General features: G+C 47.4%; 1 protein-coding gene across 2 annotated transcripts in view; it reads right to left on the minus strand.

The window, feature by feature from the left end:
* Positions 1–3,326: 3,326 nt before the first annotated feature.
* Positions 3,327–12,297, minus strand: part of ITGA3 (integrin subunit alpha 3) — a 34,675-nt gene continuing 25,704 nt past the window's right edge. The window contains exons 24-26 of one of the 2 annotated variants that reach the window (XM_084748976.1): positions 5,904–6,029; positions 5,428–5,570; positions 4,576–4,716 (exon numbers count right to left, since the gene is read on the minus strand). In XM_084748976.1, the coding sequence (XP_084605102.1) occupies positions 5,460–5,570; positions 5,904–6,029 (237 nt within the window). In that variant the 3' untranslated portion in view covers positions 4,576–4,716; positions 5,428–5,459. Of the gene's footprint in view, positions 4,717–5,427; positions 5,571–5,903; positions 6,030–12,297 lie in introns of both variants that reach the window. The other variant, XM_084748975.1, reaches the window with a different exon arrangement.

Below are 12,297 nucleotides of genomic sequence, written 5' to 3' on the forward strand. Positions count from 1 at the left end.
CTTATTCCTTTCCTAAAGGCACCTGTTTCATTTGACCTGATGCTAGCCTGTTCTACCATAGGGGCTCGGAGCGGTTTCTTATTTCCTATGATGGACGCAGAATGAACGCTTGTGAAATCTGGAACCACGATGCAAGCTTATACTATTCTACCCCATATGCGTGCAACCCGCTGGCTTCCATAAATATCCAAGTGGCCCAGGAAAAGGCGGCGTTTTCTTTTTTTCTTTGAAAAACATCCAAAATTGGGATGAGAGTGTTGCTCAGAGGATGTGGCACTTGTTTAACTTGTGTGAAGCCCCGTTTGATCTCTTGCACTTGAAAAACAACAGCAAAAACACCTGGAGCCAACCCCCTTAGGACAAGCAGAGGCGGAGGCAGAAGCTGCTGTCAGCGCTAACTTTAGGAAGTTCTATTTTATTATTACCTACCTCGTTTGACTGAACATGAAACCTTGCGGGTCTTGCACAACTACCTGAGAAGGCAAACTCTGTGCCACTTAATGCAAGTCCCTGGGAGGTCAGGCATTTTAAGGGCTTAGGAGCCCGGCCTAATCTTCCTAACAGCTCCCAGACTCTTTCCAGAGAAACGTCATGCGCCCTCTTTTGGTAAAATGTGGTATGTTTCCCACTCTTTGGTCCGACGTAGGTTTCTTTTCTAATTGACCACGCTTTACCAGCCTTTACCACACCCCTGCTGAGCTTTGTTCCAAAAAGCAGACCAGATCAAGGCTTGGCCTTTAACAGGGCCTGGTGCTGCTCTTAGAGGCTTGAGGCCAGAGGATTTCAGTTCAAAGGGCACCTGGGGTAGAGTGAGTTCAAGTACAGCCTGGGTGATTTAAGAAGCTCTTATCTCAAAAAGTGAGAGGAGGAGCTGGGGCTAAGCTGGTGGTAACTCAGTGGTGCAGTGTTTTTCTAGAATGTGCAAGCCTATGGGTTTGCTCCCCAGCACATGCGCATACACACTCACACACACACAGACACACAGACACACAGAGTTATAACAGAATATAGTTGTAGCCAACACAAAACAAGGCTTTATTATGGAAAACATAATGCTATGGGCCAGGCCTGGATTATCTCATTTAATTCTTTTTTTTTTTTTAATTGTGACCCACATCTTTATTTATTTATTTTATGTGTAAATGTTTTGCCTTCATACATGTATGTGCACCACGTCCATGCCTGGTGTCCTCATCAGGTCTCCTGGAATTGGAGTTTGCAGATGGTTGTGAGCTACCATGTGGGTGCTGGGAACTGAACCCGGCTCCACTGCAAGAGCAACCAATGCTCTGAACCTTTGAATTATCTCTACAGTCCCCTCTCATCTAATTCTTTTTTTAAATTATTTATTTATTATGTATTTATGAGTGTTCTATTTGCATGTTTGACAGAGAGGGCATCAGATCACATTATAGATGGTCGTGAGCCACCATGTGGTTGCTGGGAATTGAACTCAGGACCTCTGGGAGAGCAGCCAGTACTCTTAACCACTGAGCCATCTCTCCAGCCCTCATCTAATTCTTAAGAAGGTCTATTATGCTATTATTATCCCTATTTTACATATAGGAAAACAGAGTTGGCAGGCATTCTCAACTACAAATCTGACCTTGTTGGTTACCTACTCACAGCCTTTTCTCACACACACACAAAATTGCAGCAGCGCACACCTTTAATCTCAGCACTTGGGAGGCAGAGGCAGGCGGATCTCTGAGTTTGAGGTCAGCCTAATCTACAGAATGAGTTCCAAGACAGCCAGGGCTGTCTTTAAAATAAGTAAATGAACAGCTTTAAAGGGGATCTGTAACTGTATCATCTGTATGAATGTGTGCCTGGGTTTATGTACCCCACAAGCATGCAGGGAGGGGCCTGTGGAGGCTACAGGACATCCAGTTACCCAGAGTCGCAGTTTCAGGTGGCTATGAGCTGTCTGATGCAGATGCTGGGAGTCCACCCTGGTCCTCTGCAAGAGTAGTAAGCGCTCTTAACTGCTGAGCCATTTCTCTAGCTTTGTGTTTCCACCTCTTTCTAGAGCCTTTCCAGTTGTCCCTATATCCGCTTTGGCTCCATCCGTTGGCCTCATCTTTTCACATTCCCCTGCTCAACTCCCAGCATCATCTATCTGCTTGCCTTGGCCCAGCCTCTAATCTCCAGTCCACTGGAAATTCTCGTGTGTGTGTGTGTGTGTGTGTGTGTGTGTGTGTGTGTGTGTGTGTGTGTTTAGTCGGGGGTGTGGGGGTGGGAGTAGGGTTTGGGGCTGGGGTTGGGGGTTCTGGATCACTCTTCTCAGCTTCCTTGAACTATTCTTCAGGTCTCAGCTGTGTAGCCATCTCCTCCTCCAGGAAGCTGAGCTCCTGGGCTGGGCTGGGCTCCCAACGCCTCTCCTGATCATAGGAAGGCATGAGAACTTCTCACATTGAAGGCTAACTGCTGATTCATGGGTCTTCCCCACTGGCCTTCAGCTTGAGGAGGACACAGGTCACCACCGACCGAGTCATTGCTTTATCTACAGGACTGGGCACAGAGCCTGGCCTGTAGTAGAGGAGACAGAGTGAAAAAAGGAAGTGAGGTTGGCAGAGAGGCCCCAGGGCTATGAAGGAGGATTCCTGGACATCTACCAGCCTAACAATAGGAAGTGATAAGTAACACACATTCTCTCTCTCTCTCTCTCTCTCTCTCTCTCTCTCTCAGCTTAGGTGCAAACCTAATATTTCAGCACTTGTGAGAGAGGACGTTCAAGGGCATCCTCATCTACATAGTCTGAGATCAGGCCGGCTGCGGCTGCGTGAGGCCCTTTCTCAACTCCCCTTCTCCCCTTCCTTCCCAAATTCAAGCCAGGAGCCCAGCAGTAAATGGAAGGATTTGGTGTTAAACCAAACGCAACAGGAACAGGCCACAACTATGAAGCATAAAGAAAGCACTCCCCCAGAGGCTGGAGAGATGGCTTGGAGGTTAACAGCTCTGGTTGCTCTCCCAAAGGTCCTGAGTTCAATTCCCAGCAACAACATAGTAGCTCACAACCATCTATAATGAGATCTGGTGCCCTCTTTTGGCCCGCAGGCACACTGTATACATAATAAATAAATCGGGGTGGGTGGGTAAGCAAGCAGGCAAGCAAGCACCTCCCCACGGCACAGCACTCTCCCTAGAACTGGACTTCCACGAAGTGAACTCTGTGCTTGAATCAAAAATCCCTTGTGCAGGGCTTGCTGTAGGGCACCAAGTCCATCACCAAGAAATCTGCTGGGTTGGTCATCACCCGCCTCCAGGCTGAAGTGACATTGGTCAGGACTTGGGGGGTGGGGTAGGCGCAGGTGCAGATGCAGCAGTACAAACCAGGAACTGTTTATTTATTTTAGTGAGAAGCCCATATACAAAGAAGGCACAGGGTGGGGGGAAGCTGCTATAGTACCATGAGGGGGGGGGTGAGGGGGGGGGATGGGGGCCGGGGGTGGGAGTGGGTGAGGGGCATGGCTGGGGAGTGGGCCTGCCTGTGGGCAGGGATCATGGAGAGGACCTGGGAAATCAGCCTCCACTGCTAGAACGGGATGGCAGCTCCTAGGGGAGGGGAAGGGCTGGGTTTCCACAGAAAGCCACGGGCAGCTTAGAATACCACATCTGTGGTCCAGGGAGCAGAGTTAAGTCTGGCTAGCTGGGGCAGGGGCCGGGCTTCTCCCCCACCCCACATTCAAGTATCACACCCCCACGTGGTCTTGTGGAGTCTACAGGCCTTGCCCAGGCTGAGGTGGTCAGGATGGGTCAGAAGCCAGTCCTCTGCATCCTGCCAATAAGTGCTGGGCCAGGACTGATACCCTGCTCTCTGAAGGCTGCCACCATGCTCCAGGTCAGTTCCAGCACCGTGTGTCCAGGCTGTCTGTGGTTTCTCGTTGTTCCTGTGGGCCGCGTTTCTTGCCAACTCCATCTGTAGCCAAGGTTTTAGAGATCCGTTCACGAAGCCCGTTCTGGGGGCCTGTTATCTAGTTCGTTGCTCTCTCGGGTCTGAGCACACAGGTCATAAGAGCATCCTTTGGATCTAGCCTTCCATGTGGTCCTGCTCTCCAGCGGGTCCCAGGATTTGCAGCTGGGTTTGACGGTCTCCTCCTTGTCAGTAGTTTTATTCTGGACAGCAAAGTCAGTCCAGCGACAATGGCTCAAGGGGGATCCAGTGTGGAGGAGAGATGTCACCACATCGGGGACCTTTTCCTCCTGGCTCCCAGTAGAGGCGCTTTGGCTTATTTTTGGCACAGATAGAGGCTTAGGACATGCTTGGTACCCTCCATGGTACATCAGAACAGGCCATTAGCCGTAGGCCCTGTGTGTGTGTGTGTGTGTGTGTGTGTGTGTGTGTGTGTGTGTGTGTGTCCAGTGTGCAGGGCTGTGCTGGGCTCAGCCCTGCAAGGTCTTGAAGGAGATTCTAGGGCCCCAGAAAACATGCCTGCGCTGAAGATATATGCCTGAGCCTTGTGGTGCCAGCCAAATGCATGGCCCCTTCTGGATTGTCGGAGTCATAATTTATGATAAATAGGAAGGAAGGGAACACCGGGAGGGATGTCAGGGAGGGCATCAGTAGTATCGGTCCCGAATCTGCCAGCTGGTGACCCAGTGCTTCTTGGTGGGTAGAGTGCTCCCTGGAGGTGGGTAGCGCTCCTCCTCCCGGATACGCACTGCGTGGTACTTGGGCATAATCCGGTAGTAGCGGGTCGGCTTAAAGAAGTCACACTGGAGTGTCAGCAGAAGAGAAATTGTGTCAGTATCCAGCATGCAAGCAGAAGATATGCACCCCTGACACACACACAGACAGATGTGCGCACGCGTGTACACACACACACCCACACCCACACTCCTATTGTCCTTACAGAAGGCCGCAATTCAAACACCCCAACCTCAGTATGAGATGGCAGGATGAACATCCCCACCCCAGGTCCAGAGGAAGGAGGGGCTGAGGAAGACACAGAGGACAGCAGAGGCAGGTGGAGACCAAGCAGCTTCAGAGATCACAGGGCCAAGAAGACGGGGTGGTCTCAATGGCCGGTACTAAAGGTGGGTAAGATGATTATCCTAGGGAGATGGTGGGCCTCAAGACAAAAAGGATGGGCCTCTCTGGGTTCTCTCCTTCCTTGTGGGAGGGACTAGGACTTATGAGTTACTGTGGATATGCCCAGGGGCCAGACAGAGATGGAATCTAGCCCTGACTGTTTCTCTTTTCTGGTTCTTTAGGAAGCAGCATGTGCACTGGAAATAATCTTGGGATTTTAAGCTCCTGAGAGCCAGGAGGAGGTAGGGGTCAAGGGGCAATCCGAATAGCCTGTACTTTGAGGTGGTAGACAAGTGAGATCCAAGCAGGCCCTAAGGCAAGAGGAGCAGACAGGACAGACTGAGAGGCCCCAGCCAGCTGGGGTTTTGGGGGAGGAGGTCCATAGGCCTTGTTACCCGGGTGGGCTGGGGCAGGGGGGGCTGTCCCCTCAGTAGTCGTCGGTCAGCCTTTCTGTCTCTGACGGCTGGCTCTTCATCTCAGCCTTCTGCCTCTTAGCTTCATACAGGGCACGAGTGCGGGCTCGCTTGAAGAAGCCGCACTGGAGGGAGGAGGTGGGGATGGCCATCAGGGGTGCTGGTAGACCTGGCCATCAGCACTGAGGGGAGCTGGGGAACCTGGAAGGCTAAGTCCGGCGGCCCAGCTTATGGGTAGCCAGACACCAGAGCTCCTGAGTTCCCTTTTGCAGCCTGGGGCTCCCCCAAGCCATGGCTGTGGGACTGGAAGCTGGGGGGAGGGGCAGGGAAAGGGAGGCTGAGATGGAGATGAGGAATGGGATGCGGAGCCGCTGTGGGATGGAGGGAGGGTGGGTGAGCCGTGCTGGCGCTGGCAGGGGGTCTGAAGTGGGAAGCCCCAGCAGGGTGGGAGTCTCTACCTTCCACAGCAGGAGGATGATGAGCCCCAGCAGCAGCAGTCCGGCACCCACGGCCACGAGCACCAGCCACAGCTCAATCTCAGCAGGCAGCTCCTCCACCAGCTCTGAGTCAATGTCCACTGAGAACTGCAGAGGAGAGGAGAAGGGTTAGCCTACTGAGACCTCCCCTCATTTCGTCACCTTTTCTGTCTCGGCTGGGCCCATGGCCCTGTTGTTTGACCTACGGCCAGTAGGGGGCAGTCAAGGAGTAGAAAAAGCCCCTGCAGGACTCAGTGACAGCCACAGGCTCCGAGGGGCGCTCTCGGATCTGGTAGGCAACTCGGGCTCTGAGTTTGTGACACGTACATCTGGACTTGCATACCAGCTCTGTTCCTGATAAACTGTGAGACCTCCTGTAGTAATTTCAGCTCTCTCTGGATCGTTCACGTGATCTGGCAGACAGCATTTAAGGCTACTATACAGTATAGCAGCATGGCCAGAAGAATGCATTCCGGAGTATGCCTATGCGTATGCCGCTCCAAAACAAGCTGTTCATAAAGAGTTATTTAAAAACACAAAACAATGCATACCAAACGGCATGTTTTTTCCCTCTACAATGGCATGTATGCATGTGTTTATACAGATTAAATAGTCCACACTAGAGATGCTTGGGACCAGAAGTGTTTTAGACTTGGGATTTTGTTTTATTTGTGACTCAAAAAGTTTCAGATTTTGGAGCGTTTGCATTTCCAGTTTTTGGAGTAGAACTTCTCCCTACATGCCTATGCATGATTTTCACTTCTTTTAAAAATTATTTTGATTTTGAAGCCAGGCAATGGTGGCGCACACCTTTAATCCCAGCACTCGGGAAGCAGAGGCAGGTGGATCGCTGTGAGTTCGAGACCAGCCTGGTCTACAAAGCGAGTCCAGGACAGCCAAGGCTGCACAGAGAGACCCTGTCCCGAAGAAAAAAAATTTTTTTTTAAATTTGATTAAAAGGGCTGGAGAGATGGCTCAGAGGTTAAGAGCACTGGCTGTTCTTCCAAAGGTCCTGAGTTCAATTCCTAGCAACCACATGGTGGTTCATAACCACTTGTAATGAGATCTGGTGCCCTCTGAATACTGTATAAGTAATGAATAAATAAATATTTTTTAAAAATTTGATTAAAAAATTGTTTCCACAGTGAACAGTGGTTTATGCATGCTGATGATCCCAGCAGGAGGCAAGTGGATCAGGAGTTCAAGACCAGCCACGGCTACAGGAGGCCCTACCTCCAAGGAGCAAACAAACAACTCAAGTTAGCAAGGCCTTTGTTCCCAGCACTGGGAGCAAGAGGCAAGTGGATCTCCATGAGTGTGAGGCCAGCTTGGTCTCATAGTGAGTTCCAGGACAGCCAGAACTACATAAATGAATGAATGAATAAACAAACCAAGAAAGAAATAAACAAGTAACAAAAATGCATTTGTAAATATCTGTGCTGCACCTTCCTTTTTTGAGAGAGGGTCTTCTTATATTAGCCCGGCTAGCGTCAAACTGTTAATCCTGCCTCAGCCTCCCAAGTGCTGAGATTAGAAGGCACGCACCTGTGTGCACCCCCCAGCCGTCTCTCTCTCTCTATTTTTTTAAAAAGGTTTATTTATTATTATGTATACAGTGCTCTGTCTGCATGTACACCAGGAGGCCAGAAGAGGGCATCAGATCACATTGTAGATGGTTGTGAGTCACCATGTGGTTGCTGGGAATTGAACTCAGGTCCTCTGGAAGGGCAGCCCCAGTACTCTTAACCACTGAGCCATCTCTCCAGCCGTCTCTATATTTTTAATACATTTGACGCACATTGATGGGATCGCACTACGCACATACCTCTGCAAGTATCATCTTCCCCAGGTTTTTTTTTTTTGTTTGTTTAATTATTATTAAAAACACCAACTTCCCCTCTCAATTGATAAAGGCCAACCTGACCTCTTCTGAGGAGCACACAGTCATTGTAGAAATGGACCACATTTTATCGAGCCAGTCTCCTACTGACAGCCGTTTACATCATTTCCAATTCCCTGCTCTTATTAACAATGCTCTAAAATAACCCCACATATTTATCTCTGCATGCTTGTCCTCTTAGCTCCTTGAAATATAGGAGCACGTGCTAGATCAGAGGGAATGGGTGCTTTAAACTTTAATGAATATTGACAAACTCATCTCCACAAAGGAGCCACCAATTTATACTCCACTCAGTAGCATTTCCCACCGCCTGGCATCAGCAGACAGCATTTTTCTTTTTAGTATTTTCCAATCAGATAGGCAGACAACTCTTGCTTGGTTTTTTTTTTTTTTTGTATTGTTGTTGTTGTTGTTTTGGTTTTGGTTTTTTTGAAACAGGGTCTCTCTGGGTAACCCTGGCTGTCCTGAACTCACTTTGTAGACCAGGCTGGCCTCGAACTCACAGAGACCCACCTGCCTCCCGAGTGCTAGGATTAAAGGTGTGCGCCACCAAGCCCAGCTAGCTTGTTTGTTATTTTTATTTATTTTATTTTTTAAGAGTTTTTGTTTGTTTATTTGAGACACAGTTTCATTATTGTGTAGCCTTGGCTGGTCTGGAACTCAGCATGTAGACCAGGCTAGCCTTGAACTCACAGTAATTCTCCTGCCTCAGCCTCCAGAGATCTGGGTTTAAAAGTGTATACCAGCATGCCCAGCTAAAGGGTTTTGTTTGTTTGGCTGGCTGGTTGGTTTGGGTTGGGGTTTTTTGAGACAGAGTTTCTCTGTGTAACCACCTTGGCTGTCCTGCAACTCTCTCTGTAGACCAGGCTGGCCTGAATCTCATGAAAATCCGCCTGCCTCTGCCTCCCAAGCGCTGGGATTAATGGCATGCACCACCACTGCCCAGCAGGTTTTATTTTTTTTTATATCAAATTATATATATGCATGTGTGTATTGTGTAGGGATGTGTGTTTGTGAGTACAGGAGCCCATGGAGGCTTTGTCTGATTACTTGGAGCCATCTGATATGTGTGCTGGGAACCAAATTAAAGTTTCCTGCAAGACGGTGTACACCCTTAGCTACAGAGTCACCTCTCCAGCTCCTATTTCATTTCTTTTTTTCTTTTTTTTTTTTTAAGATTTTATTTACTTATTGTATATGAGTGCTCTATTTGCATGTATACCTGTATGCCAGAGGACGAGGGCATTAGATCACATTACAGAGGGTTGTGAGCCACATGTGTTGCTGGGAATTGAACTCAGGACCTCTAGAAGAGCAGACGGAGCTCTTAACCGCTGAGCCATCTCTCCAGCCCCTATTTTCTTTCTTTATGTGTAAATTAAACACTTACATTTCATTTCATATACATTGCCTTTTTTAATATTATCTTTTATGTTGAATTCTTTAAAAAAATGTATCCACACCTTGTCATATTCCTTTGAAACTTATCCTTTTCACTTATCATCCTTTGTTGTATGTATATGGATTTACAATTTCACATAGTCTAACATTTCAATTTGTTCTTTGTGACCTTTGTCTTTGAGAAAGTAAAAGCCACTTCAGATGGCTCAAACCTTTAATACTAGCACTTGGGAAGCCCACCAGAATATTGTTTATGACTAGCCTGGGCTACATAGTGAGATCTTATGTTCCCCCAAACAAATCAATAGTGCCAGTGAGATGGCTCACAGGGTGAAGTCACGTGTTGCTAAGCCTGACAGCCTGAGTGGGAGGACTCACACATGGTCGAAGGAGAAAACAGGCTCCTACAAGCTGTCCTCTGACTGGGGCACACACGCACTCCCTCCCCAGAAAAAGTACAATAAAATTTAAATTAAAAATAAAACAAAATGGGGCTGTAGTGATGGCTCAGTGGTAAAGAGTGCAGCCTGCTCTTCCAAAGGTCCCTAATTCAATTCCCAGCAACCACATGGTGGTTCACAACCATCTGTAATGTGATCTGATGCCCTCTTCTGGCATACAGGTGTACATGCAGGCAGAACACTGCAAATAAACAAACAAACAAAACAAATAAATAAATATTTAAAAATAAAATAAAGCCAGATGTGGTGGCACACACCTTTAATCCCAGCACTCAGGAGGCAGAGGCAGGCAGATCATTGTGAGTTCAAGGCCAGCCTGGTCTACAAATTGAGTCCAAGACCATGATTATAGAAAGAAACCCTGTCCCCTGTCCCCGGCGTTGGAGAGATGGCTTAGCAATTAAGAACACTTGCTGTTCTTGCAGAGGACCTGAGTTTGAGTCTCAGCACCCACAAGGCAACTCACAACTGTCTATTAACTCCAGTTCCAGGAATCACAACCTCTTCTGGTCTCTGAAGGCACTGCACAGATATATGTGCAAGCAAAATACTCATAAAAAATAACAACTAAAGTTTTAATTAGAAACTAAATAAAAGCGGGGCATAGTGGAGCATGCCTGTAATCCTAGCACTCAGGGAGGCAGAGGCAGGCAGATTTCTGTAAGTTCCAGGCCAGCCTGGTCTACAAGGAGAGTCCAGGACAGCCAAGGCTACACAAAGAAACCTTGTCTTGAAAAACAAAAAACAAAAACAAAAACAAAAAAACCCAACAAACTACTCCCCAAGTAATAATAAAATGAGTAAATAAATAAAAATTTAAAAGGGATGGCTATGGTGGAGCACTCTAGAAGCTGATACAGGAGAACTGACTCAAGTTTGAGGCTAGCCTGGGCAACTTAGTGAGCTCATGGCCAGCCTGGGCTACATAGAAAGACTCTGTCTCACAAAACTAAACCAGTCAGACAAATCCTGAACAATAACAACATATGTATGTATGGCTGAAAAGGTGTAGAGTGCCTGGGGATAAGTATAACAATAAACATACAACAAAAACATTAAAATCATGGGGACTGGAGAGACGGCTCAGAGGTCAAGAGCACTGACTGCTGCTCATCCTGAGTTCAAATCCCAGCAACCACATGGTGGCTCACAACCATCTATAACGAGCTCTGGTGCCCTCTTCTGGCCTGCAGGTGTATATGCAGGCAGAGCATTGTATACTTAATAATAAATAAATCTTTTTTTAAAAATTAAAATTATGGGGCTGGAGAGATGGCTCAGTGGGTAAGAGCACTGTCTGCTCTTCCAGAGGTCCTGAGTTCAAGTCCCAGAAACCACATGGTGGCTCACTACCATCTATAATATGACCTGATGCCCTCTTCTGCCATGCAGGAGCATTCATACATAAAATAGATAAATAAAATATTTTTTAAAAAATTAAAATTATGGATAGAAAAAAAAAAGCCAATATTCTCTCATTGCCAAATCTTTTCAGATTATTCCAGTCCAAGTAAGATTCAGGGAATTCCAAAGGGGGGCAAAATGTTCTAAGTTGAAAGAAGAAATATGACAGATTGCTGATAATCTATTGTGAAAAGAATATACACAGAAATGCACAGGAGACACACAGAGTGGAGCAAATGGAAGCTTGGTGAAATACTCTCTGATGCATTTCCTAAAGGGATCAAAGGGATGGAGAAGGGTGGAGAAAGAGCCGGACAATGGACTGGAAATGTAGTCTATGTGACAGACCTCCTCCTCTTCCTCCTCCTCCTCCTCCTCCTCCTCCTCCTCCTCCTCTTCTTCCTCCTCCTCCTTGCCACAGGGTCTCACAATGTAGCCTTGGCTGGCTTAGAACTTAATTTATAGACCAGGCTGGCCTTGAACTCACAGAGATCCTCCTGCCTCTGGGATGAAAAGTGTGTACCACTACTGCCTGACATCTTAAAGAAAAATAATTATTGGGGCTGGAGAGATGGCTCAGAGGTTAAGAGCACTGTCTGCTCTTCCAAAGGTCCTGAGTTCAATTCCCAGCAACCACATGGTGGCTCACAAACCATTTAAAATGAGATCTGGGGGGCTGGAGAGATGGCTCAGCGGTTAAGAGCACTGACTGCTCTTCCAGGGGTCATGAGTTCAATTCCCAGCAACCACATGGTGGCTCACAACCGTCTATAATGTGATCTGGTGCCCTCTTCTGGCCTGCAGGCATACATGCAGGCAGAGCACTGTAAACATAATAAATAAATAAATAAATAAATAAATCTTAAAATAAAATAAAATGAGATCTGGTGCCCTCTTCTGGTGTGCAGGCGTACATGCAGGCCATTATACTGTATACATAATAAATAAATATTTTTTAAAATTAATTATTTATTACGGTGAGGTGCAGGTGAGAGTGCAGATATGCATGCTATGGTGCTCACATGAAGGCCATTCATTGGGCCTACAAGGAAAACAGTTTTACCCTCTCACCAGCCCTGAGCTGCATTTAAATTTTTTTTGTTTGTTTGTTTTTGTTTTTGTTTTTGTTTTTTCAGAGACAGGGTTTCTCTGTGGAGTCTTGGCTGTCCTGGACTCACTTTGTAGACTAGGCTGTCTTGGAACTCACGAA

Source organism: Acomys minous (genome assembly GCF_964271855.1).
Source record: "Acomys minous genome assembly, chromosome: 12".
Classification (NCBI taxonomy): domain Eukaryota; kingdom Metazoa; phylum Chordata; class Mammalia; order Rodentia; family Muridae; genus Acomys; species Acomys minous.